The sequence below is a fragment of the Mustela nigripes genome, chromosome 5 (genome assembly GCF_022355385.1).
Source record: "Mustela nigripes isolate SB6536 chromosome 5, MUSNIG.SB6536, whole genome shotgun sequence".
Classification (NCBI taxonomy): domain Eukaryota; kingdom Metazoa; phylum Chordata; class Mammalia; order Carnivora; family Mustelidae; genus Mustela; species Mustela nigripes.
The window spans coordinates 12,944,266-12,971,031 of NC_081561.1; the positions used below are offsets into that span (position 1 = coordinate 12,944,266).

The 26,766-nt window shown below is 45.7% G+C and overlaps 1 protein-coding gene across 9 annotated transcripts in view; it reads left to right on the top strand.

The window, feature by feature from the left end:
• Positions 1-26,766, top strand: part of PHACTR1 (phosphatase and actin regulator 1) — a 553,099-nt gene that overhangs the window by 445,498 nt on the left and 80,835 nt on the right. For 8 of the 9 annotated variants that reach the window (XM_059399448.1, XM_059399449.1, XM_059399454.1 and 5 more), the window contains 2 exons: positions 18,887-19,054; positions 21,064-21,270. In XM_059399448.1, the coding sequence (XP_059255431.1) occupies positions 18,887-19,054; positions 21,064-21,270 (375 nt within the window). The remainder of the gene's footprint in view (positions 1-18,886; positions 19,055-21,063; positions 21,271-26,766) is intronic. The other variant, XM_059399450.1, reaches the window with a different exon arrangement.

Below are 26,766 nucleotides of genomic sequence, written 5' to 3' on the forward strand. Positions count from 1 at the left end.
CTGGCTGGTAATTCCTCATTCTGTGCCTTCCCCAGCCTTAGCACACACAACTGTGATGGCATCAGCCCGCCAGCGTGCTGGAAAGCTGCTTATCTGTAGTAGGTAGCTCTCCTCCTCCAACTTCTTTATGTGATCGATTTTGCATCATAATACCCCACTTGTTCATAGGAAGTATAAAGGTAAACTGTAGGGAGACGAGCTTTATCAATATTTGGGCTGGGTGAACTCAGAATTGATGAGATTTTTATTACTCTGACAGTTCTCCTCAAAATTCTTTGTATTTTTCTTAGCAGTTTACAAAGCCCAAACTGGGACATACATTCAAATCAAGCAAAATGAGGGATTGGGTGGAAGAGAAAAGTGAGAAAAGTGTCTATAGGAACAAGGTTGGAAAACCTCATTTAATGAATGCATTAGAAGTAGGGAGCACAAGGCACTGACTAGCTTTTGGGTTGTTGTTTTTTTTTTTTTTTTTATTGATTTCCGTGTAGAACCCATAATCTTAGAGTCCAGAAGAGCCTTTAGATAAAAGTTTTAAAATCCAAGAAAACAGTTTATTCTCTGGGTATATGGAGACCATGGGAGAATGCAGGACATGTTGAAGACTCCGTAAAAAGAAAACTTTTCATTGTTAGTCATGATGTAGTCGGGACACGAAATCATAAATTATTTTAATCCCATTTTCAAAAGTTGCCAGAATGTGGGTACAGCATGTTTAGGAAGAACACAACGTAAACATTCCTTCATCATCCTAAATTGTAAAAATGTAAAAACCAACTAGTGGTGGAAAATACTCTGTAATTTGATAATTTTATTTTTTTAACTATTTATTTCCCAATCTTGTGGTCTGTGTGCTTCAATCAGAACGTAAGGGTTCTCGTAGACTCACATTCATTTCTTCATTCAACAAATCGGTACTCAGTGCCCTCTCTGTGCCTGGTGGTACCCTAGGTGTTGAGTTACAACAATAACCAAAAGAGCAAAACCTTCACCTTCTCAGAGTTTCTATTCTACTAAAGGAAATGGGAAATAATTAAGCCTGTGACATGTTGTCAAGGAGCGATAAACCCTATGAAGAAAAACAAAGCAGTGGGGTAAAAAAAGACAAAACCATAAGTGGAGCCATGATTTTAGAGAAATGCAATCCTGGAGAACTTCTGGAGGAGGTGATACTTACACAGAAATTAAGTGATCCGTGGCTGAAACGGGGGCATGGGTCCTTTCACTGACTTCCAAAAGAACTTTAACTCAGTGTGTACCTTTTAAATTCAAGCCTCTGTACTGCATTTGCCTCTCTCTCTCAGTTCTCTGCAAATCAGCACATCACCCTCCACCCCTGCTCAGAGCCTGCAATGGCTCCCTATCTCACTAGGAGATACTCCAAGTTCCTGTGACAGCGTGTGAAGCCCTCTGTGATTTTCACTCCAGCCCTTAAGTTTGCTTTGACCTCCCTGGCCATACCTCCTCATAACTTCCTCTTTTTTTTTTTTTTTTTTAAGAATTTTACTTATTTATTGGACAGCGCGCGAGAGAGAAAGAATGTACAAGCATGGGGAGCAGCAGAAGGAGAGGGAGAAGTAGGCCCCCCGCTAAGCAGGAAGCCTCATGTGGGGCTCGATCCCAGGACCCTGGGATCATGACCTGAGCTGAAGGCAGACACTTACGAGGGCCACCCAGATGCCCCTCGTAACTTCTTCTCGGTGACATATCTCCAGCTCTGCTTTCCAGCCGTTGAGATTGGCCTTGGCCACTCCCTCTCCTGGAATCCTCTTCCCCCAGATGTCCATCCACACAACTCACTCTCTTTTCTAGTCTTTGCTCCAAGGTCACCTTCTCGATGCGCCTTACCCTGAAACGGCCAGACTTGACATTGCTGCTTCCTTCCGAGTCCTCCGTCCCCTTCCCCAGCTGTTTTCTTTCTTTTTTTAGTTTCTGTCTCTTCTCACCTTCAAACAGGCTCTATAAATTCCCTATTTATTGTGTTACCCTGCCTCTCTCCCGTCTCCCTCCCCCGCTGAAACGGACGCTCCATCACACAGAGTGGGATCTTGGCCTGGTTTGTTCAGGGATGCAGCCCAAGAGCCTCCAACAGTGCCTGAGACAGAGTCGATATTCAGCAAACGTTTACTGAGAGAAGCACTGTGCAAACCAGAGGCTCGCTGTTTATGCGCCTGTGTTGGTGGACTTCCTTGTTCTCTGCCCCCCCCCCCCCCCCGTTTATTCAGCCGTCATGGGCCATGGAACTTCATTGCCAGTTATTTAAGTAGGCGATATCATTATTATGTGTATGTTTAATTAGACGGATGCTAAATACTCTCCTTTCAAATAGCGGTTTTGAAGTGTTAAGGAGAAAAGTACCCTGAAAACAGTGCGTGGTTTGGCCATTAGTAAAATAGCCATATTTCTCCAAGTTAGCAAGAATCTCAAGAGGTCAGCTGGCAAAGCTATTGTCATTTTTCCACCGTAGAGATTAAGGAGCGGAAGCCCCGTGAGGTTATTGCCTTATCGTTGGATACGTGGCCACCAGCGAGCGTGGATGCTTAAAACCCCTGCTAAGCCTGTGTGTCCTCCATTTGGGATTTATGGGAACACAGGAAACCTTTGTAACATGTTTCCAGTGTGGCTATTGGCATTGTCGCAAATCCACTCCACAAATAAACATAATGCTAGATTTGAAGAATATCAGGGTTAACGGTGGCGATCATGCTGCATCGTCCATAGAGGGTGGGTGTGTGTAATTCACATGGATGTCGATATCAGGGATCAGGAGGGCAGGAGTGGGAAGGGAGACCGTCTCTCTGCTGTGGGATGACACGATATCACCTCTGCCTGGGACTCCGTTCCACACCCTGAAGGGGAGCTGGCACATTCGAGAATTGTAGCTGGGGCCTGGCAGCTCTCGCAGGAGCCTCCTGAGCAGTCCCACTGAGACCCTGGGAAGGAGAGTCCACAGAAGAGGGAAGAAGAGCTGGGAGTGGGTCAGCGTGGAACAGCCTGGGCGCCGGTGAGCAACCTCCCTTTCCACCGCGTGCTGGGAGTTAGAGACCGCATTTCATGGCAAACAGTAAAGTGCACTGAGGTGTGCTTTTTGCCTTAATTGAGTGAGAGCAACATTTTGAAAGGTGTTCTTTTTAATTAGAAGCATGAACAGAAGCTCCCTGAAATGGACAATTCTCTTATGGATGAGGCTGCAGTTTCCTTTCTCTGGCATTCAAGAGAAGAAGAAGAAGTAGGAAAAAAAATTTAAAAAGCTTGATATTTAAATTAAAAGGTCATTCTATTTTAAAAATTAAAATAAATATTCCCCAGGGTATCAGAGGAGACGAACGTAGTAGGCACAGACCTTCTTAAGCCCCGTTGTTTAGCTGGTACCCCCAGTGTGTAGATGTGTAGACTTGTCTAGTCTTTACCGGGCACGATTGCTTTGTCATATGTTTTCTGCTGTTTCTGATGCATTACCTAGAAATGCACTCTTCCGAAAGCTGTGGGATAGAGTAGCTGCGTGGAAATAGAGTGTGTATCTTGAGCATCAGTGATGTCTAGCCACTTCGTGAAGCATCTCGGAGTCTAATACAAGGGATTGCCCTGGTGGGGTAGTTGGAAAGTGCTTTAAACAATAAAGAGAATAAATGAAGTTGTGATCAAAAGTCTCTTAAGCGGAGCACCTGAGTGGCTCCATGGGTTAAGCGTCTGCCTTCGGCTCATGTCATGATCTCAGGGTCCTGGGATCAAGCTCCACGTCAGGTTCCTTGCTCAGCCTGCTTCCCCCTCTCTCTCTCTGCCTGCCTCTCTGCCTACTTGTGATCTCTATGTCAAATAAATAAAAAATCTTTAAAAAAAAAAAAAGTCTTTTAAGCTACATGGTTTTTTTTTTTTAAGATTTTATTTATTCATTTGACAGAGACCACAAGTAGGCAGAGAGTCAGACAGAGAGGGAAGCAGGCTCCCCACCAAGCAGAGAGCCCAATGCGGGACTCGATCCCAGGACCCCCCCAAGACCACGACCCAAGCTGAAGGCAGTAGCCCAACCCACTGAGCCACCCAGGCACCCCTACATGGTTCTTTTTTTAAAAAAAAATCACCATTCCAAGCCAAACAATAACTGAAATTATTGTTATAGCCGTGAGTGAGCATCCCCAGTCAATTTCCTCCTCTCTTGGGTACTTGTTGGACACCTGTTCTGTTGCAGGCATCATCCTGGGCTCTGGGAATACTAAGCTGGGACAAGCCAGGCCTCCCTAGCTGATGGAACCCACAGTCCTGGGAATTAGGGTTCAGGCACTCTGCAGTTATGACGGGGAAAGTATGGGATGTCGGGGGCACATGGAAGCAGCGCCCACCCAGGCCTGAGGGAGGACTTAGGGAAGGCATCCTACAAGGAGTCGTGTCTCAGAAAATCTGATGTGTGATGAGAATTATCCCAGAGAAGCTAGACAGGTTGGAGGAATGTCAGAAGGGGAAGAACTAGCCCACGTGGAGGCACCGAGTTGGGGAAAAGGAAGAGAGTGTGTGTGTTCAGTGTGTCTCTACGGTGAGAGGGTACTGGGGCGGATCATAGAGGCAGGAAAACTATTCTCGTTGTTTATTCTTTATCATGAGAGCAGTGACAGGCTGTGGAAGGGTTTTCTGAACGATCAGATTTGCAGCCTCATTGCTCTGGCTACAGAGAAGAACATGGAAGGAGAGGCCAGGACCTGAGTCTGGGAGTTAGGATAGTAGACCATTGATGGGATTCAGTGACATGATGGGGGGTAGTAGGAACGGCGGGAGGCTGGAGAAAGGACAGACTGGAGAATTAGAGTCAAGAGAGCCCTGGGACTGCTAACATTTGGGGAAGAAGAGGGGAGAGTACAGACATGGCAGATACTCAGGATTCTGGCTTAGGTGACAGGGTGGACAGATAGCGAGGCCGTTCACTGAGCCGATGACTCAAAACAGGTGAGCCCATGGCACAAAACATTGCCATGGTTTGACCACACTGAATGTGAGATACCCAGTTGTCTACACAGACCACTAAGTATACAGATCTGGAGCTCAGGAGAGAGAACTAGGTTGGAAGTGCAGGTCTGGAAGAGCCTTTGTGTAAATGGTCATTAAGCCAACACGAGCGGATGGTAGTTCTCAGAGAGGGTGTAGAATGGGAACCTAAATGGTCCTGATAGAAAACCCCATGGAACTTCACACTAAATGTTCTAGGAGTAAAGCAAAAATGGTCTGGGAAGAGGAAGAAGCCCTCAGAGACTGAGAAGTGGACAGAAAACTAGGAAGTAAACTGGGAATGTGTATCAGAATGGAAGCCAAGACCAGGAGCAGTGGTTTGGGGAAAAAGTAGAGTGTCAAATATAGGCACATTGTGTGAGATACGGACCAAGAGGTGTCCTTTGGATTATCTGTATGATGCTTCATTGTAGGCTTTTAAATTACCTGTGAAGCCAATGGGTGATCAGCAGGATATAAGTTAAAAGGCTTGGGTTTCAGGTCACAAAGACTTAACTCAAGAAGGGGGAAGCAATAAGCAAATTTAGACCAGTTATCTCTTGTGTTCTCTCCTCTATAGTATTCCAAATGCCTCGTTTCCAAATGCCTCGAGCAACGGTTGGAGTTTCTTTTTTTTCTTTTTCTTCTATTTGATGTCACTTTTTTTAAAATTTATTTTTTTTTTATTTTCGGCATAACAGTATTCATTATTTTTGCACCACACCCAGTGCTCCATGCAATCTGTGCCCTCTATAATACCCACCACCTGGTACCCCAACCTCCCACCCCCCCGCCACTTCAAACCCTCAGATTGTTTTTCAGAGTCCATAGTCTCTCATGGTTCACCTCCCCTTCCAATTTACCCCAACTCCCTTCTCCTCTCCAACTCCCCATGTCCTCCATGATATTTGTTATGCTCCACAAATAAGTGAAGCCATATGATAATTGACTCTCTCTGCTTGACTGATTTCACTCAGCATAATCTCTTCCAGTCCCATCCATGTTGCTACAAAAGTTGGGTATTCGTCCTTTCTGATGGAGGCATAATACTCCATAGTGTATATGGACCACATCTTCCTTATCCATTCGTCTGTTGAAGGGCATCTTGGTTCTTTCCACAGTTTGGCGACTGTGGCCATTGCTGCTATAAACATTGGGGTACAGATGGCCCTTCTTTTCACTACATCTGTATCTTTGGGGTAAATACGGTTAGAGTTTCTCAATGCTTATTTAATATTTATCTCCTGAGTCACTGAGTGAATGAATGACTCTCATATAGTAAAGGCTACTGGCAGGACAGCTCCAGGGTTGGTTAGTTCTTTGGTTCACGAACATGGCTAAGGGATGCCATTGTCAGGCTCCAGCCCTTCATGGTAACAAGACGGCTGCAGGAATCCCGGCATCACATGCACACACCATATCCAGAGGAAGGAGAGAGGGCTATCTCTTGTTGGTATCTCTTTCCAAAAGCAAGCAAACCTTCTCCCCAAAGCTTCTCCACAATCACTCCCATTTTTCATTGAGCAGAATTTTAGGAGATAACCACAAGACGTCTTGTTGCCCTAATTTTGATGGAGGTTTCCATAGCCAAAGTTTTACAGGCAGTCAACTCCCATAGGCTGCTGCCTCGTAGGAGTTATCCTTGGGAGACCCATCTCACCATACCACCCTTTCCAGCTGCCAGTCCAGGCAGGGAAGGCTACCATGGGCGTGGGGGCATCACGGCCGCCCACCCCCCGTGGCCGCAGCCTAGCATGCTTGCTCACTCGACAGTCCTTGGTCTCCACTGACGTTTGCAATGCCAAGGCCAGCCAAACTTTGGAGGGCTAGTAGCTAGCCTTCTTTAAGTCAGGAAAGCTCATCATGCTTAGAAAACCCCTCCTGACTTGCTGAGGACTTGGCTAGATTTAGATAGGTAAGCGGGGCTTTTGACGTGAACCCCCATGTAAATATCTTGTAAAACAGCACTCTGCTAGGAGCTCCACACCTAGGATTCTGGTTCCATCCCTCTCGTCTTCCGTGTATACAAGGCACAGGGCAGCTTTCCATCTCCCGGGACTCTGCTTTCAGAATAAAAGCAACCCCAGGACCTTGACTGCCCACACCAGCAAAGCCTTGCTTTCCTTCCTTCCTCTCTTGCTGTGCCCAGTCCTTATCTTGCTTGATTGAAGGCATCTGTTAACCACCCATCGGGGTCCTCCTAGTGTCTCAGGGAATACCCACAGGGTGGCTTGTTCTTCAGCTCCATTCTGCCCTTGCTTGGCCTCTTATAGGGTGGTTGGGAAGATCCCAGGACGGGGTCCAGGTTGACCTTTTAAGCCCTTGCCTGCTCAATAAAATTGGCGGTGCTCTCCACCAGACTTCTGTCCTGTACTGCTTTTCTGCTCTTCTTAGATGCCTGCCTTCCCTTGCCTGCCTCCCCTTCCCTATTCCCTTTCCCCTGAGCCTGGGCTGTCCCTGGTACCCCCCGGGAGAGCGGAGATTCCAGTGTGAGACCTCAGGACTCCGCAGGTGTGCCCGCTGCGTCGCTCTGCTGCTGTCCTCTGCCTGTGCCCTGGAACACGTCTTCGCTCCCCAGGTCTCTCTTAATTTCTCGGAAGGAAATATTATCCACTAAATTGCCCGCTTACCGTGATGTCACCCAGGTTAGCCACACCCTCTCAGCCTCCCAGTTCCAGAAATGTGTCCCCGTTTTCACGTTCATCGGGGCCACGATGGTGATTTTCAAGTCCGTTGTGAGCAGTGCCGTCCAGTAGAATTTTGGGCCGTGACAGAAATGTTCTGTCATCATCTATGTTTGCCACCCCGGCAGCCTATAGCTAGCCTCATGTGCTTGTTGAGCACCTCAAGTGTGGCTAGTGTGACTGAGGGGGTCTGCATTTAAAATTTTATTTAGTTTTAACTAATAAATCACCACCTGAGGCTATTGGAGAACCCAGCTAGAGAAACAGAGTTGCTTACCTCTGTCCCTGTCACTGCTCTCTATCCCCTGACTCTAACCATTGAGTATTTTTTTTTTTTAATCTTGGATACCAGCTTCAGCTGGGCGACCCTAATAACTGTTCAAGGGCCCTAGCACAATGATGCAGGGTGATTCCGTGAGAGTCACATGATTTCATAATCGCACAGGGAGAAGCTGTGACATCCCATTCATTTCATATTTGGTCCCTGCCCCAGTTGCATTTTTTATATTAAAATGCGCAGGAATAGCAAGATGGCAAATCCTCTTCGAACGACAAACCTTGGAGCGGAGTCATCATTGGAAATCATGGTCAGAGCCTTCATACTTAGGATAGATGATGTAAGAACGATTGGCCTTCAGTGTGATGATGGGGGGACAGGCAGAGCTGTTCCCAGGACGGATGAAAGAAATAGCTCTGGGAAGGAAACACCACTGTTGGATGCACTGGGGCGTTTGCGGGCCCTGCAAGCAGCCAAGAGTCCATGTGAGCGATGATTTGTTGACCCTCGGGTCCAGTAGAGGCAGGAAATGCTGATAAATCCAGCAGAAAACAGCTGCAGGGAAGTGTAGCCGAAACAGGCTCCCCAAGGTCAACGGCATTTTTGTGACAGGAAGTCATTGCACCTCACATATTTAACAGCTTTGGCAAAGGCTTCTTAGTAATGTCAAAATAGGATGTGAAATCCAGAACAGTAGCAATGCTAAAAAAGGTGAGGTGATTCTCCAAACACAAAAACATGGGCCGCTCCATTCCATGTAAGAAATCATCCCAAGTATTGGAGTATCGGCTAAAGTCTGATACTGAACTACAACTTGTACAGATTTTTAAGGTATTAGGCTCAAAAGGACTCTGAGCTACACAGATGCTTGTATCAGACAGGAACCCCAGGGCTCTTGCACAGTTGTTCCTCTGTATCTGCTGGTCAGAAAAATCCAAAGACTTGTAGCTGCAAATCAAGTGGGAGATCTCTAACTTGTAGATTCCCAAAATTGTCTGTGTCTGCCTCAAATCCTGATGGTGCAGAGACACACAGACACACCCGCAGTGACTTTTTCGCAGTGGAAAACAAAGCCCAGCAGAAAAACAGAGAAAGAGAGAGACTGTTGGGGTTTTTTGTTTTGCTTTTGCGAAGAAGATGTTCACTTCAGGTCTTTTTAAACACTCTGGAATCAAATGCATTCGTTCACCAACCAGGCAATATTTGGGAGGAATTGTATTGCTTTCTGTGTATGTTTAAAATTCTACAAAATGTTATCTGTAGCACCATTTAGTTTAATTACATCCATTGCCTGAACTCAGGCAAATGGAAGAAAATATCTCCCACAAAAGCTGACCCATGCCAGAGAGCCATTTCCAACTCAGGTTTAAAGCTTTTAACCTTTTCAGTGACGCCCTTAGATAAGTTCTTTCTTAGTTCACTGTTGCTCGGCTGATCATTTGACTATGAGAGCAGCTAGTGGCCTTGACTAGTGATTGAAAAGGTTATCGGGATTAATGGACGCTTTGCCAAACGGTATATTGCAGCTCAAGTGACAGCTTTGTAGGTTTCAAAACAATGACTCCGTCACCTGCAGGAGTGGATTTCTTTTCCTGCTCTAGTGGAAAAAGTGGCAAGAAAAAAAAGTCAATGAAGCCTTTGCTTCGTGCCTTACTAATCTTAGGACAACCACTACCAGAGGAATACTTTCTTGGGAAATTACCTTCCGCTGTAACTCATCCGCCCCCCAGTGGAGGCGCCCTTCTTTGGTCAAAGAGCCTGTCTGGGGAGCTAAACTGAGAACGTAGAACGGGCTGAATAGTAAGTAGCTCTTGTCTCAAAGGAAACAGGAGTGAGCCAGTGTTGGCAGCAGGCTCGTTCTCACAATGAGAACGGTTTGCTTTAACGCAGGTGGCTTTGCTTTTTGTTTTGCTTTAATTGTAGCCATTGGGGATCACCAATGAGTCTAAGATTGACACATGAAGCCTGCTTATATACTCTTTGTTCTTTACGGTGGAAGCCTCAGTATAGCCAAGATTTCATGACGTCATTCACCCTTCTCTGCTGCAAGGACTTAGCAGGGATGTAATTTGGGTTTTAACTCTATCGTCTACAGGTCTTACTTATAAAGGATTTCTATACGGCTCTTTCACCATCCTTGAGGAAGCAAAATCTCAAAATAAGTCATTTTAGATGGGATCACATGCTCTCAGCACTTCCGAGCTCATTACCTGCCAATTGTGTAACTTTACACAAGTTATTGAAACCATCTGGTGTTCGCTTTCCTTTTTACAGGGAGGGGGATTTTTGTACCAACTCCACAGAATTCTTTTATGTATATAAAAGAATTTCAATGAACAAGAACCTGGCTCAGATAAATTCCCATCATGTTGTTTAAGGGGTTGTTACTATTATATAGAAAATGTCCAGCATTGTGCCTGGCACTCCAAAATGCTTAAAAATATTTCTCTGACTGTCCCTTTCACTGTCCCAATTTTTTTTCTCCTTGTCTTTCTACTGAATATAGAGGCTTTGTAGGTAGAGCACAGGCTTCTAGTACTATGCTAAAACTTTACTTAACCGTTTTTTCTTAATAAAAATATAGCACTGTAGGGGCGCCTGGGTGACTCAGTGGGCTAAAGCCTCTGCCTTTGGCTCAGGTCATGATCTCAGGGTCCTGGGATCGAGTCCCGCATCGGGCTCTCTGCTCAGTGGGAAGCCTGCTTCCTCCTCTCTCTCTCTCTCTCTACCTGCCTCTCTGCCTACTTGTGATCTCTGTCTGTCAAATAATAAATAAAATCTTTACAAAATATATAGCACTTTATTGGCAAACAATAAACCTGAAACCCATCAATGTATTTCCCGGTTCTCACCATAGGCTCAAATAGAGCAAGTCAGACAAGAAAAAGCCTAAATGAAACATGATTTGCTGTTTCAGCTTCTCTGTTATTTCATGCTTGTTTGCAAGATTGTTTTTGTTGTTTGTTTGTTTGTTTGTTTGTTTCTGGGGGGGAGTAATTATCGTTACTTCTTCCCACTGTCCTGCACATAGTACTTCGATCTTTCAGAAGTTGGGTATTATCCAACACAGCCCTTTTTTGTTTTCAAGGGACAAAAACTGAAGTCCCCAAAGTTCAGTGACTTGTTGCCAACCAATGATGGCAAAAACAAGAACACCGCTCTCCCTACGCTGAGAGTCTGGGCTCTTTCCACCACACCTGCTGTTTCTTTCTTCCCACCCAGCCCTCCCGAGAATGAGTTGGGGGGCTCACCAGTGCTCTCCTGTCCGAGGACACACACAGAGCATGGTTTAAACACCATCCTATCTGTCACCTTCTGTTTCTTTTTTACCTGAGATCGAAAAGGCATTCTCTTCTCCCGAGACTCCAGACTCCTAAGGATTGGAAGCGTCTAATATTAGCGCTCTTGGTAAAGGCTAGTCTGGAGGAAGTCATTGACAACAACTTTCTATTCGTGCCCTCCCCCCAAGCCCGGACCTCACATTAGCTCCCCAAGAAGAAGGTCTGAGTGCTGGATCAACACTGGTCCAAGGTGAGGAGCAAAAATGCAGAGTACACCCCCAGTGGATAGATTTGCTCTACCCTGTAGAGCAACAGGGACCTAGTGATGCGGTTGGTCACTACAGAGAAGGGTAGGAAGCCAGGCCAAAAAATAAAAAATAAAAAAATTGAGGACTTAGGGAAAATCAGTGCCTCTCCAAGTAATCGAGAGGTGAGGAAGAGGTTTTCCTCCAAAAAAGAACTATTATTCATTTAATATAATATATAATATATATATATTTTATTTAATATAACAGCAGCACACAAATGCTTATGTTGTTGTCTTGTTTTACAAATGGAAGCATCTTTCCAGAAAAAAAGTTAATGATTATTAAATTCACTTACATCTCGCCAAATGTACTTCGGGACTTTGCCAGCCTGCGGGCGGATTTCATTTTGATGTGATCCGGATCCACAGGTACACACGGCTCTCCGTTTCTGCCCTTGTACTTGACATCAATTCAGACACATTTTTTTAATGTCTGGGCACTGCCCACATGGTCACTTTGTTTGCATTTCTTTCATTCCCAGCAAGGCTCTGCATTTGCCAAGGGGCACCCGGGACGCTTGGCTTTCATTTGTTTGTACACATACTCTTCGGACTCGCAATAGTTCGTCTTAGCTACGTTTGCTCCTGTCTCCCCACGACGCTGCTCTTTTTCTTACATTTGGCATATAGCATTTTATTTTGCAAATTAAAAACCAAAAAGTTTCGTGAGTAAGCCAAAACTCACCATCTGGCTTCCCTCTGATGCAATCTGAATAAATAAATATATGTGTGCACACTTTACTGTTTCTTTTGGTTCACGTGAAATATTGCCATAATGGTGCATGTTTAGTTGTGAAGCAATACTTTATACTCGTCGTCAACTATTATTTATTTAGCTGAAGATGTCTTATCCAACTAGAAATGCATTTTAATTTTTTTTAAGATTTTATTTTTTTATTTGACAGAGACACAGTGAGAGAGGGAACACAAGCTGGGGGATGGGAGAGGGAGAAGCAGGCTCCTGCTGAGCAGGGAGTCCAATGTGGGGCTCAAACCCAGGACCCTGGGATAATGGCCTGAGCCAACAGATGCTTAACAATGGAGCCACCCAGGCACCCCTAGAAATCCATTTTTAAACATAGGTGTTAATATAATCCACATGCATACCCTTGAAAAATCAGATTGGGGGGCAAGCTTAAGTTTATATTAAAGTATTTTTTCAGGGGTGCCTGGGTGGCTCAATCAGTTAAACACCTGCCTCCAGCTAAGGTCATGATCTCAGGGTTCTGGGATCCAGCCCCACATGGGTGGGGGAGAGAGTCCCTGCTCAGCGGGGAGGCTGCTTCTCTCTCTCCCTCTGCTTTTCCCCCTGCTTGTGCTTTCTCTCTCTCTCAAATAATTAAATAAAATCTTTAAAAATATACATATATTTTTTTCAGAATTAAAATTGATACTTTCTTGTCTTCAACTTCAAAGCACCATGAACCGTGAGCCCTCTCAGAACACAGTATCTTTTGTGCGATTTTTCATGTTATGTAATGTAGATGTTGTTCCATGGCTTTCCGTGACGACCTAAAAGAATTCCTGTTGTCCATTCGCCATGTGATCTTCATGTATTAAAAAAGCAATTTCAGTTAAAGCTTAAGCTTTGAGAAAATCTCATTGATCAGAAGGTGTCCGTTGCCCTAAACCAGAGAATATTCCTAAAGCAAAACAGTAATCGAGGAAAATTAAAACAAAAAAGCCCTCAAATATAGGCACAAAGGTGACACCCGATTCTAGGGAGATAGCTGCCACTCCCAAATAAACCATTAATGTATCTTTTGAGCCAGTCCTCTGGACCGCAACTGTTATGTAAATCATACTTTCAGAACATTACAGAAAATTCCATGCGATAACAAAATCTTCCTCAAGTGCGTGGTCTCCTGTGTGCAGAGCGCAAGTCTTCCGTCTGACTTGGGCTCTCAGGATGTTACTTCCCACTTTTGCTGCTTTTCCCACCTCTCACACTAATTCCTCCCCATGTCTGTGTTTCTGCGTTTCTTCCTCTGTGTTGCCTGTGTCTTCCCTTAGCACTTGGCGTCATGCCTGGCTTGTGGGAGGGGCGGCAGGGTGGGCTGTGGTAAAGCTCCAGGGCGTGGAGGACAGGAGACTGGGTGGGAGTTTCTACAAGTTTCAGAAGGTGCTGAAAGCAAACGCGGCCCTACCCACGAGACCGTGGTGAGAGCATGCGGTTTCTGGGTCGTGATGCCTCTTGTTAATTACAGGCTCTCGACAGATGTTTGCCCGCTGAATGAATGAATTCGCCGTCACCTTTCCCTTCACTCCCCTTGATTTGGTTGTTAACATGACTCTACCAACATCTTCATTTCTTACGTCTCACGAGAAGAGGGAATAAGGCTGGCACAGTTTCCAGGACCAGTTCTATAGCTTAGATCCATTGCTTTCTACGTCTCATCATTTAAAATTTATGACCCTGACTTGTGCTCACTTCCGCATCATGTTCTCAATCATGTCTGCGACCTGATTTTATCTTGTTAAATATGTCTGCATCTGGCTCACATTTTAATTTTCTGCTCTCCCCTACGGCTCTCCCCAATCCCATATGCCTTTGTGACAAGTTCATATTCACGATCCCTGGTTAGACAATGCAACCTCCTGCTTTCTTGTCCTCTTTGAGGTTTAAACCTACTACTGTGTTCCCCGTTAGCTCCATAAACAGCATTTCCTATCCCAGACCTCATCAGGACTAGGCACAGTTGCCATTCCATATTCTCTTGCATCTCTGATTCCTAATGTCCAATCCAGTGGTCTTAAATTGTGGAACTCTGACCAGCCAAAGCAGCTCGAGCATCCCCCAAGAACTTGCTAGCCAGGGCGCCTTGGTGGCTCAGTGAGTTAAAGCCTCTGCCTTTGGCTCAGGTCATGATCCCAGGGTCCTGGGATAGAGCCCCGCATCGGGATCTTTGCTCAGCAGGGAGCCTGCTTCCCCCTCTCTCTGCCTGACTCTCTACCTACTTGTGATCTCTGTTTGTCAAATAAATAAATAAAATCTTTAAAAAAAAAAAAAAGAAGAAGAAGAAGAAGAACTTGCTAGCCATGCATATTCTCTGTCCCAACCCAAAACTACCAGCACAGAAACTCTGGGGGTGGAACCAAGCCCCACTGCAGGGAATTGTGATTCCCACTGAAGCCAGAGAAACATTGTCTCAGTTCCTCGGATCTCCAGAGTCTTCCCCCTTCTTCCTGTTCCCGCTACTCCTTCCTACTACCGGTAGTTTTGAAAACTATTACAAATCATTTTAGAAGATCATGTAAAACATCCAAATAATTTCCAATATTATATAGGGCAATATTATTTCTAATATTATTTCTAATATAATTTCTGATATTAGTATAAAAAACAAACTCTTTCTCATCTGCAATAATGAGACAGTGATGATCTTGATAGATGAACGTATAATTAGTCCATGAGACTCCCCTTCATCGGGAAGGTTAAGTTCTTTCTAAAAAAAAAAAAGTAAAACAGGTTTTTTAATAATTTGAATTAAAATGACAATAAAGAGGCTGATAAACTATGCTTTTTACATACACTTCAAATTAATCGGATTTGGAATGACCAGACATTGGGAATCCTCAGCTGATTTCTTGCCTTGATGATGCATAAATGGGGTCAGTTACATTACTATTTCCACTTTTGTGTATGTCTGAAAATGTCACAAGAATTTAAAACAGCAGCTACTTAACAGTGGCAACACCACTGTAGCCCCATGTTAAATGAATTCAAAACAGGCGGTCTTCCATTTTTTTTTTTTAAGATTTTATTTATTTGACACAGAAATCACAAGTAGGCAGAGAGGCAGGCAGAGAGAGCAGGGGAAGCAGGCCTCCACTGAACAGAGAGCCCGATGTGGGGCTCGATCCCAGGACTCCGAGATCATGACTTGAGCTGAAGGCAGAGGCTTAATCCACTGAGTCACTCAGGCGCCCTGATGGTCTTCACTTTTGTCACTATTGTTTTTGGTCATAAATGATGTAATAAAGGATTTGTCATCTTTGTTGATTGGTTTCAGTTTATTTCCACTAGATTAGGGTGTGTGTGTGTGTGTGTGTGTGTGTGTGTGTACACACATATATATGTAGGTAGATAAGTAGGTAAAATATGGTTATCAAGGTCAATATTGAAGAAATGGTCAAAAGCTAAGAAATTCATGTGGTCTGTGCATTGCTGCTGTGTAAATAGAGAAACCCTTCACAGAACAATTTTCCAAGATTCAAGTATATGTCACTTAGATTTTGAAATACTAATACACGTAAGTTTTGTCTATTGGAATTTCTCCTAAAAGGGGAGGATTCTAATTGCAGAAAAGGCATTATGCAGGGAGGTGATGGGCAGAACCTCCTTTGTTCATTATATCATAAAACACAAGAAACCCTTTTATGAGCAGCCACAGGAAGATAGCTAACTAAAATTCAGTTATTCATCCAATATAATTAAGATTATAATTATGCAAATTATAATGTTTATAATAGTAAAACAATACATAAAATCTGATGCCTAGTAAGATCACAACAATATGTACCCACAAATAAACTGTTATGTTGTCTTACCCTTTTTTCTTCATTTTTATTTTTCTGGTGGGAATGTATTTTTAGAAATTATGACAGTGGAATTCCCAAGATTGTTTCCTCTCCAAACAATCTTTGGACTTAGCAAAGTCACGTTTAATCTACGGGGAGCTAAATTTTTTGAGAGTTCCTCTGTCTCTGGGACGGCTTCTCCATCATTAGCAAAGCCACCAACACTAAGCTAGCCACCTTGACGAAACCAAGATTCATAAATTAAGTATCCAACTACACTTGTATCTTTCCCCCAGTCCTGCTTCTCAGATACTTTTTTTTTTTAAGATTTATTTATTTATTTATTTATTTGACAGGCAAAGATCACAGGTAGGCAGAGAGGCAGGCAGAGAGAGAGGAGGAAGCAGGCTCCCCGCCGAGCAGAGAGCCCGATGTGGGGCTCGAACCCAGGACCCTGGGATCATGACCTGAGCCGAAGGCAGTGGCTTTAACCCATTGAGCCACCCAGGCACCCACTTCTCGGATGCATTTTACCTGTCCAAAAGTACAACAGTCATTTGATTCTGCTGGTACCCCGAAGAACCAGAACTTGGCAGGGGGCCTTGAAAACCCCCTCCTCTTCGGGTTGTCTTAACTGGGACATTTATTACACCAGGAACATCAAAAACCAAAGTGGTTTCCTAGGGATGTGTTAAACGGAGTGGCAGCGGCATCATTGTTCCACCAACTGGGAACATGAAGTGTTGGTGCTTCCCATGGCATCACCCACGAGAACATGCTAAATTCAAGCATGTTGAGGGGACTAGGGACTGTCCCCAAGGGGACTGCAATGCAATAACACACCACTGCAGCCCTTTCCTCCTGAAGACTTTTGGTTTGGCTGTGTACCTAGAGTTCATACTGCTCTTCTTTTCTTATCAACAAGGAGTAGTAATCATTTTGTTAATTGCAATTGTACTAACTATCATGCCATTTCAGGCACACAGAAGGACCAAATTGAAAAAAAGTGCAGAGATGGATGCCTGGGTGGCTCGGTGGGTTAAAGCCTCTGCCTTCAGCTCGGGCCATGATCTCAGGGTCCTAGGATCAAGCCCCAAGTCGGGCTCTCTCCTTAGCAGGAAGCCTGCTTCTCCCTCCCTCTCTGCCTGCCTCTATGCCTACTTGTGATCTGTGTCTGTCAAATAAATAAATAAATAAAATTTTTTTAAAAGAAAGAAAGGGGAGGGGGCACCTGGATGGCTCGGTGGGTTAAAGGCTCTACCTTCGGCTCAGGTCGTGGTCTCCGCGTCCTGGGATTGAGCCCCACATGGGGCTCTCTGCTCAGCAGGGAGCCTGCTTCCCCCTCTCTCTCTCTGCCTGCCTCTCTGCCTACTTGTGATCTCTCTCTCTGTGTCAAATAAATAAAATCTTTTTAAAAAAATAAAAAATAATTAAAAAGAAAAGAAAAAAAATGGGGAGAAAACCACAATCTAACAGTGTGACAGTGCTTTCTGTCATCTGCCTCAGATGATTCTTTGGTATCTCTTCTGGTTTTTTCTGGGTTTATACAAGATTCAGGTCAAATAGCCTATGTCCTTGAACCATATGCCGTCGAAAGCCTGTTGGTGTGTAGGTGACTCTGTTGAACGTTTCATCAGGCCAGTTCCAACTGGGGAGGGAGGGAGCTGGCAGAGCCCCCTTTTACCACCACATACTGTTGTGATTAAATTAAAGCCTTGGGAGGCGCATCGCACAAGAAAAGGATTATTTATACAAGGTCTACTTTGGGAGTCATTTCCCTGTTTCATTTTTCTACAAGTAAATCCTCTTTCTTCCGGTTGTAAGGCACGTGATTGCTTTGCTGGGTTCTGTGTTTCTGACTAAGCATAACGTAGGAGTCTTTCCTCTGGATATTTATTCATCTTCCCGGAACAGCTTTCCATCCTCTTTAAAAATTAATTTGACTTTAATGTCTCATTATTTAGGACTCCCCTGGGCTAGAATGAGATCACCCTGGGGGAGTTTTGATTTGACAAATGGCCATTGTGTGGGAGCCTTTGATCCTCTCCTGGGGTGCTAACTAGCTGCCTGCCCCTGGCTTTGAGGAGCTTTAAGCAAGATCAAAGTCTGCTCCCCTCCAGGCGTGATCACTGGTGGACGCTGGGAGAATCCTGGCACTTACTTCCCAGCATCCTTAGGATGCCGCAGCCCTCGGCTGTGGTCTGAAGCCCCCTGTGAGTGGTCAGTGCTCATAAGGTTTGCAGAAGGCGGGACCCTCCAGTGCCAGTGAGGCGTGGCCCCTGTTGTTAGGAGGGGGGCGGGCCGGGGGGTTCCAACTCCTAAACATTTATCTGCCTGGAGAAACTGGATCCTGGCGGGAAGAAAAAAGACAAAAAGAGGATGAATTTTTCCTAGAGCCTTAGAGAATCATGCTCTGGTGTTTGTTGAGTGTTATGAAGCCCTTGGCTCCCCAAGGTAGACATTTCTACTCCTGGTTTTCCAATCCCTGAGGCCTGCTCAGTTTTTCCAGTTTTCCAAAATTAGAAAGAAAGGTTCATTTTAATTCACTTTTGTTTTAAAAAAAAAAATGTACAAAATAGGCGGCTTTGGTTAGAAAGATGGAGAGTAAAGCAGGCAATTTGCTAGAGGTCACTGGAAATTGCCACCCTCGGGGTCAGATGCCTTATGTCTAAAAATAAAACAAGTGTCTGAAAAGCGAAAGAACAAGGGCAGATTTTACAGACTGACCTTGATAAAGATTGTTCAAAAACATCTAAATTCAGTTAGCCGACGATAAATGTCATCCTTCCCTGGAAGGTGGGCGCTGTCTAACTGTGCCGTCTCCTTCTCGCGCCCACAGACGGGGAGCTCTCCATATCGAACGAAGATGATTCGCTGGAAAACGGACAGTCCCTGAGCTCCAGCCAACTGTCTCTGCCAGCCCTATCCGAAATGGAGCCGGTCCCCATGCCCAGGGATCCCTGCTCATACGAGGTGCTCCAGCCTTCAGACATCATGGATGGGACAGGTAAAGCCCCTGGTCGAGTTGCCTGTGGCATTCGGGACCTGTAGCCTGGCTGGACTTGAACTTCTGTTTGGCACCACCCCGAGCCTCTGAATCTCCTGGAAATGGGAATGAAATTGTCCAATCAGGACATATTTACACCTAGTGTGCCATAGTGTTTCAAAAAGATATTTTGTAATCTTAATGTCTTTAAAGAAGACATGCCCTGTTTTTGTACTGTGGGGGATTTAAAATGTTATTGGTGTTTTGTTTTGTTTTGTTTTGTTTCCCCCTAGAACCCATTTCTGTTAAGCTAAGGGATCCTGTACTTCTTCTACACCATACCTAACTCACGTGTTCGTAAAACCCTAGCATGGCCCTTAAGCCCAGCCTCCGTATACCAGCTAAAGGTTGGATCGATTTAGCAAATTGTATCCGTTTACTGCACACAATCGATGTGTTGATTGGCTATTAAATTGTCTACACTCTCCCGGTTAATGTGAATGCTGCTGATAGGTGATGTGGGGTGCCATTGGACTGTCACGACTTCTTTGGTCCAAAGCCCTCCGAATGGTCAGTACTCACTCCCTCAGAAGGTTTGCAGAAGTGGGGTCGGGGGTGTCTTCCCAATAGCTAGTAAGGAGCGATCCTTGTTCTCAAGAAGCAAGCCAGCTTGGGGGAGGGACCTTCCGGGATCTCCAGAGTGTGGGGAGAAAGGCCACGTCCCTTTTCCACACCATATGCCAAGTCTGCAGCAGCAGAGCTCCGGTGGGAGGACGGGAGAGCCGGGTCACACAGCCCGTGCCATACTCCTCCTTGGGACCTAGTGTGTCATTTCTCCGATGCTGATGATAGTGGGGTCCCTTGGGAGAGGGGAGAGAACAGTGCTCACGAAGGCCTTGATGCTACAGGGAACACTGCAACCCAGATCAGGGAGGAGGAAGAGGTTAGGGGAGAGTCACTGGAGTCATTCCTGTCGCAGCAGGGATGAGAGGAAGGAGGCGGCGCGTTGGAGTTGCATTCTCCCCGAGGCTGAGAAGACGATTCTAGCGAAAGCAGTGAATTGTGTTTCTCATTCCAGCCTTTCTTGGGATGTTGGATGGCGCAGATTTGACCGTTAGAGGGAGATCTGTCATCCCAGCGAACCCAGAGTTGCAGGCTCGCTGGCCAGGCCGTCTCCCGCCCGCACCCCGGGACAGCTCTTAACTAGAGCCAGTCGGGGTCTCCCGTGGTGGGAAGGAAGAGCCAGACCCAGTGCGGAGCAAAGAGAAGTGGGGGAAAGCAAGCAGAAAAACCATCATTCTGGCCAGTGAGAGGAGAGAGGAAGCAGGGAGACAAAAAGGCATTGTCTTGGTGCATCCTCTGTCTGGTCAAGGTTTATAGGGACCCCTAAAACGGTAAGGTGCCTGTTGACAGCCTCTGCCCAGCTCCGCTGGTGAGCAGCCACCCCACGCGTGTGGGGACACCCGGCCTGGTATCAGCCTCCGGGGGCTCCTTCGTGACTTCATGTCCCAGACCCGGGGAGACCCAGTGGGCAAAAAGCAAGACCCCAGCATCTTCTCTGTCTCGCTCTGGACAAAGGGCCATTGGGCCCAAGGGAAGCTGCCAGCCTTGGGTGCTGGTTTGGTTTGGATGGGGGCCCTTTGTCCCTGGCCCTCTGCACCTGCCATCGGTCGATTGTTGCTGTGGTCCCATGAGTCACGTTTTAGAGCCCTCACAGGTGTAGTAGGAATGCCAAGACGGAAGTGGTTAAGCTTGGGATAGTTTGGAGAAAATGTCCTCTCCCCTTCCCCCCTCCCCCTCCGACCTCTCCCTTACTGCCTCAGCCGCCCTGATGTGTCCTCCACCCACACCCCCTTCTTTCCTGGATTTCTAGAGGCCTCTCTCTAACTCGCCCCACGTGCACGGCGACCGGAAGCAGTGGGCGCTGTGCTGTGTCGCCGACCCACACCCCCGTCCTGTGTGCTCCCGCTGGCCCCACCTGCGCTGCCTTTGTGTAATGTCTCCTGTGTGTCGTGTGGTTGTCCCCTCAGTGTCTGAAGAGAGTCCCTCTGCCAGTGAGTCTGGAGTCCTCCTGTCCCAAGATCCTTCAGCCAAACCAGTCCTGCTACTGCCCCCCAAAAAACCTGCTGCTTTCTCTGGAGACCATGAGGAGACCCCAGTGAAGCAGCTGTCCCTTCTCAAGCAACCCCCTGCCCTGCCTCCCAAACCCACTGCCAGGATTGCCAACCACTTAACAGGTGAGTCGAGACGTCTTCTGGGGGCATGCCGCCCTGCCTTCCCTTCAAGGGATAACCTCTCACGCTCTTTCTCTCTCTATCAGCCCTGTTGCACCTCTCCCTGAGGCTGCTCTGTGGGACGTTTGGTCGTTTCCATGTGCGTCTTGGTACACGCAGTCGTGACCTGGGTTTGTGTGTTTTTGTCAAGAAGCGTTCGATACGCACCTGCCAGCCACATGCCGAGAACCTTTGTCGTGTGCATCTGTAAATATGTACCTTGATATTTGTGTGACCGACTCAGGATTATTGGCCCATCAGGGGGAATTAGATTCAGTGTCAAAGTCTTTGCAAAGATGAAGAGTCGTACCTTGTTCCCTTTGTCATAAGTTTGCCAAAGCTTTAGAGTTTTTGTCTTTAAATTATTGATCTGAAGCCCAGAGTATTTCCTCTATTAAAATTCATGTCTGTGCTATTTATTCTGTTTTAAAAAAAAAAAAAAGAGAGAGAGAGAGAGAGAGACAATCTGCAGAGTATCGTGGGAAATACTTTTAAAAGAAGAGTAAGTTTTGTCCTAAAGTGATTTTTACGTTCTCACGTTGAATGCTCGGGCACGCACCCACCGCCCTTAGACGGGGCATCTGGTGAAATGGTACTTCACCGCCCATGAACCGGGCACTGCTTTCTGATTTAACGTTGTAGTTTCATTAAAGAGTAAAGAGGGGCGCCTGGGTGGCTCAGTGGGTTAAAGCCTCTGCCTTCGGCTCAGGTCATGATCGCAGGGTCCTGGGATCGAGCCCCACATCAGGCTCTCTGCTCAGTGGGGAGCCTGCTTCCCTTCCTCTCTCTCTGTCTACTTGTGATCTCTGTCAAATAAATAAATTAAATCTTAAAAAAGAAAAAATAAAAGAGTAAAGATTTCAGGGGGTGTTTCTCCAACCTCAATCAGCCGCCTTTTTATAGTGGGCTTGGTATTTTCGTTAACAGTTTCTAATTTATTTTTGTGAGATGTGACGAGGATGGGGTGGGGCAGAGTAGTCCCCTCTGTTAGAGCAGAAAAGCTGAAGTTTGAGAAAAATCAACGCCTTTAGCTGGGCTGGCAGGAGCCGTGCAGTGGAGACACGCTCACACCCGACGCTTCCTAGTGCCTTGTCTAGGGACTGCTGTCGCCGTGACAGAAGGATGTCTCCCACGTGGCGCTGAGTTTTACTTGAGTCCAACTTAAACACAAGATTGAGTCGAGCTACTTATCCACATGTGTGTCCATCCAAGTCCGATATTTGTGGTTCGAAAGAAAACATTTCCACCTAAAGAAACTGTTCTGGGGCGCCTGGGTGGCTCAGTCGGTTGGGCATCTGCCTTCAGCTCAGATCATGATCCTGGAGCCCCAGTGTTGGGGCGCCCCACTCAGCGGAGAGCCTGCTTCTCCCTCTGCCCCTCATCCTGCTCATACTCCGTGTCTCTCTTTCTCAAATAAATAAATAAAATCAACCAGTCAATCAGTCAAGGAACCATTCAATACATTAATAACACTTCAGTCCAGTGCCCCAAAATGTAAATGCATAGAAAACCACGGAGGAGAAAGTGGCCTCACAAACCGGCCTCTGAGAGATAACCACTGTCCGTTTGTCTGTCTAACGAAGGTCAAATACCTGCTACTCGTAGTCTCTTCTCAGCGGCTTTTTTGCACGCGGTGGTATCTGGTGAACAGATTCTCATGTCCGCAAATACTCCCCGACACGCTTTGGTTAGCTGCCCAGTGTGAAGTAGGACTGACCTGTGTGGCCCCCTGTGGGCTCTCCCATCTTCTGTCACCGCAGGCAACGTCCCCAACAGCACACCTTGCTTAAGAAGCATCGGTATTATCCCTAATTTTGTTCTAGAATTAGAGTTGCTTGTTCTAATTCTAGAAATCAATTATGTACCTTGGAAGAGCTTTGGCTTTTGAAGGCTGTGAGGCCAAATTTCTCTGAAGATTAAATATTGCAAAATAAACTCCCATATGGAGTTCCTATTCATTTGTCACACATGTGCTAAGTATCAAAACAGATGCAAATAAATCACAGTTTAATATATAAATTTTACATATATATTTTTGTATGTTATCTATATTATGTATACACACAGAATAGAGTACCAAAATAGTGTTAGCAGCGTCACTTGGAGTTCCGTGCAATCTTTTTTTTTTTTTTAAAGTTTATTTATTTGACAGAGAGATCACAAGTAGGCAGAGAGGCAAGCAGAAAGAGAGGGGGAAGCAGGCTCCCCACTGAGCAGAGAGCCTGACATGAGGCTCGATCCCAGGACCCTGGGATCATGACCTGAGCCGAAGGCAGAGGCTTTAACCCACTTTAACCCACTGAGCCACCCACGTGCCCCATTCCATGCAATCTGATAAAAGAGCATGGAAGGGCTGAAGCTTGAGCTGACCCTTCAGGCATAAGGGGTGTGTATAATAGAGAATGAGGGGAGAACATTCCAGAAGGGAAGGCCCTGGTCAGAGGCCCAGAGATGGCCTTGTGTTAGGTCCATGGCAGGGTGGCCGCGCTGGGGCAGGGGGTCCGTCTCAGGATGGATTGAGAAAGCGTTCACTAGGTAAGGTGTATGAGGATCTAGATTATGTTCCTGGGGCAGTAGAGAACCTTTGGAGGTTTTTGAGCAGTGGAGTGATGTGATGACAACTAGCCTTTCAAAGATGTTCCTGGGTCCCTGTGTAGAGTGAGCAGAAAGAGAAGGCGGAAGCCTACAAAGGCCAGCCCTATGCCTCATTCTCCAGAATCACTAGTTGAACTTGGATTATCTGTACCAGGGAGACTCTGGGGAAAGCTCCTCTTGTGTCTAAAATATGAGCTAACAAGCCTCTCCGGCTGATCACGCTGGGGAGACCGAACAGAACAATAGAAAAGACATTTGAAAAGAATAATTGACAGAATTTCTCAGCCGACAATGTCCTCTAATTGATCTAGTTATCTAATGAATGAAGGCACACTTCATTCATTCCCAGTGTCAGCTGTGAGCCGTGAGCTTGGGCAGCCCTGTGTCCTCAGGACTCTTGGGGTATGTGAATTAGCCCAGTCTCTGGCTTTCCCTGTCCTTTTCCAAGGAGAGTGGACTTACCAACGCTCTCTGAACCTCACCTCTATACAGATTGGATCAAACGGAACAAAATAGCTGAGAGCTAATAGTCCTTACTTGCTGTATCTGGTGGCTCCTAAAACAGGAGGAAGAGAAGACATTGGAGGCATCCACGGGCTACAGGCCTGGTGCTGTCCTTTTGGGTTTAAACCCAATTAGACATGCTTAATTTCTGGAAGTGAACCATCAGTCACGATGAACTCGCATCTCCGTGAGGCAGCTACGTTAACCCTGTCGTGTTACTAATTACTCCAGAGACAGCAGGACTCTGTCAGAAGAAATTAATAAACGAAGAATTCTAGAACTCTGAATTGAGACACATAAGTTTTAGCATGTCCTCTCTCACTTGGTTGTCCCGTTGACATTTTTGGAAGGAAATGCAGGACAGTTGGAAAGACACCAAGCATGATTAACGGAGAGTGACAGCAGTTAATGGTCCAGTAGGTCCAGTAGAGGAAGCATGAGCCTGAGCTGGGGCCACGTCCAAGTACACAGGCAGAGACATGCAGAAACATCTCTGCTTTGGCATGTGCGTGTACTTTATCAGGAAAACCATTATGAACTTGGAGACCATCTCATGAATTTTCTCTGTTCGCCAGCAAGTACAGAGAAGCCTACTTGCTCTCCCAAACAGTCTTTCGTCTTCTCTTGTCATCGACCTGTTCTCCAACAGCGGCCTACACAATCGCAGGTCATAGAGGAGCATCACATTCCCTTCCTTACATTCTGGAAGTTGATTCCGTAATGCTAATGATCTGAGGTGAATGATTCTCAAAATGCGTCTCTCTTGGGATGATGGGGGACCCCAGAGGAAAAGGGTTGATTGAAGCGGAGGAGCGGGGGAACCACAGTCTCCTGTCTTTCTAAGTCTTCATCAGTCACCTCTCCAGCCATGCTGGCTCCAGGAGTCCAGTGTGACACACTGCATGACTAATCCATGCCTCTGGATATGGTACCTGTGATTAGGCACCCCGCAGGGGCTGATTGAATGAATAATCAACTCCCGTGAGAGCGGGATTTCTCAGTCTGCCGTTCACACTTGGGTGATAATAATGGCAGCTGCCATTTTTTGAGAATTTGACGGCGTATTGTTTAGTCCTATGGAGACGATGCTATTATCATTATTCTCTCTTTTTCCTAGAGGAGGAAAAGGAAATTCAGATAAGTTAAATAACTCAGTCGTGGTTACAGAGCTAATAAGTGCCAGAGATGGACCCACTTTGTTTTACTCCGGAGTTCTTACTCATAACCATTAGTTTCTACCACCCTCATGAAGATAATCTATTCTTAAAATTCAAAACAATGGAATCATGAGCTTTCTTTGGATTTTTTTGGCCTTGTGTGTTTCAATCTGTTTTTAGAAAATTGGCTTCGGGTGGCACCCAGGTGGCTCAGTTGGTTAAGGACTCAACTCTTGAATTCAGCTCAGGGCGTGACTTCAGAGTCGTGAGATCAAGCCCCGTGTTGGGCTCCATGCTGAGCATGGAAGCTGCTTAAGATTCTTTGTCACTTTCCCTCTGGTCCTCCAGCATACCTCTCCACAACGGCTTGCACACTCTCTTTCTCTCTCACTCTCTCTCTCTCTCAAAAATAAATTAATTAATTAAATTTGTAAAAAGGAAATTGGCTTCTTTATTTGTGTAAGTCAAAGACAAAAATGTATTCAGTATTTCAAAAATAAGTAATATTCTCAAGACACTTGATTACGAAGAGGAGGACCTGAAAGCAGTCGGGTTGGGTTTGGAAGAACATGCTAGAAATAGTCTGTGAGAATCAAGAACAGGGCGAATCCCATGGGAAGGATTTGGCTACAATTAGAGTCCAGCAATTTGAAAAGAAAAGGAAATGTTGGGGTGCCTGAGGGGCTCAGTTAAGCATCCTGCTCTTGGCTTGGGCTCAGTTCACCATCTCAGGGTTATGAGATCGAGTCCAGAGTCAGTATGGAGCCTGCTTGAGATTCTCTCTCTCTCTCTTACTTTGCCTCTTTTCCCCTTACTTTGCTCTCCCTCTTTCTCTTTCTCTATCTCTCTCCAAAATAAATAAATGAATCTTTAAAAGAAAGAAAGAAAAGAAGTGTTGCTGATCCTTTAAAAAGAAGTCCTTCTGCAAATGTGAATCTGAATCTGCCCAGGGTTTCTTTGTCTTTAGACTTGAACTACAAGGAATTTCTGTTGGTCGGCAGCTAGTTTCAACATTCCAAAGGTTTTACACCTGCAGACTTACCCAGGCACACAGCATCCATGCTCTGTGGTACTTCTCAGCCTCCTACATGTCTAATGAGAATCTTCTATCCAGAGTTCATCACACCCAAACCAACATTTCTGCTTATACTGTCTCTCGAGTTTGGTGGACACTGTTCATGGTCATCACATTCTGATCTGTGAT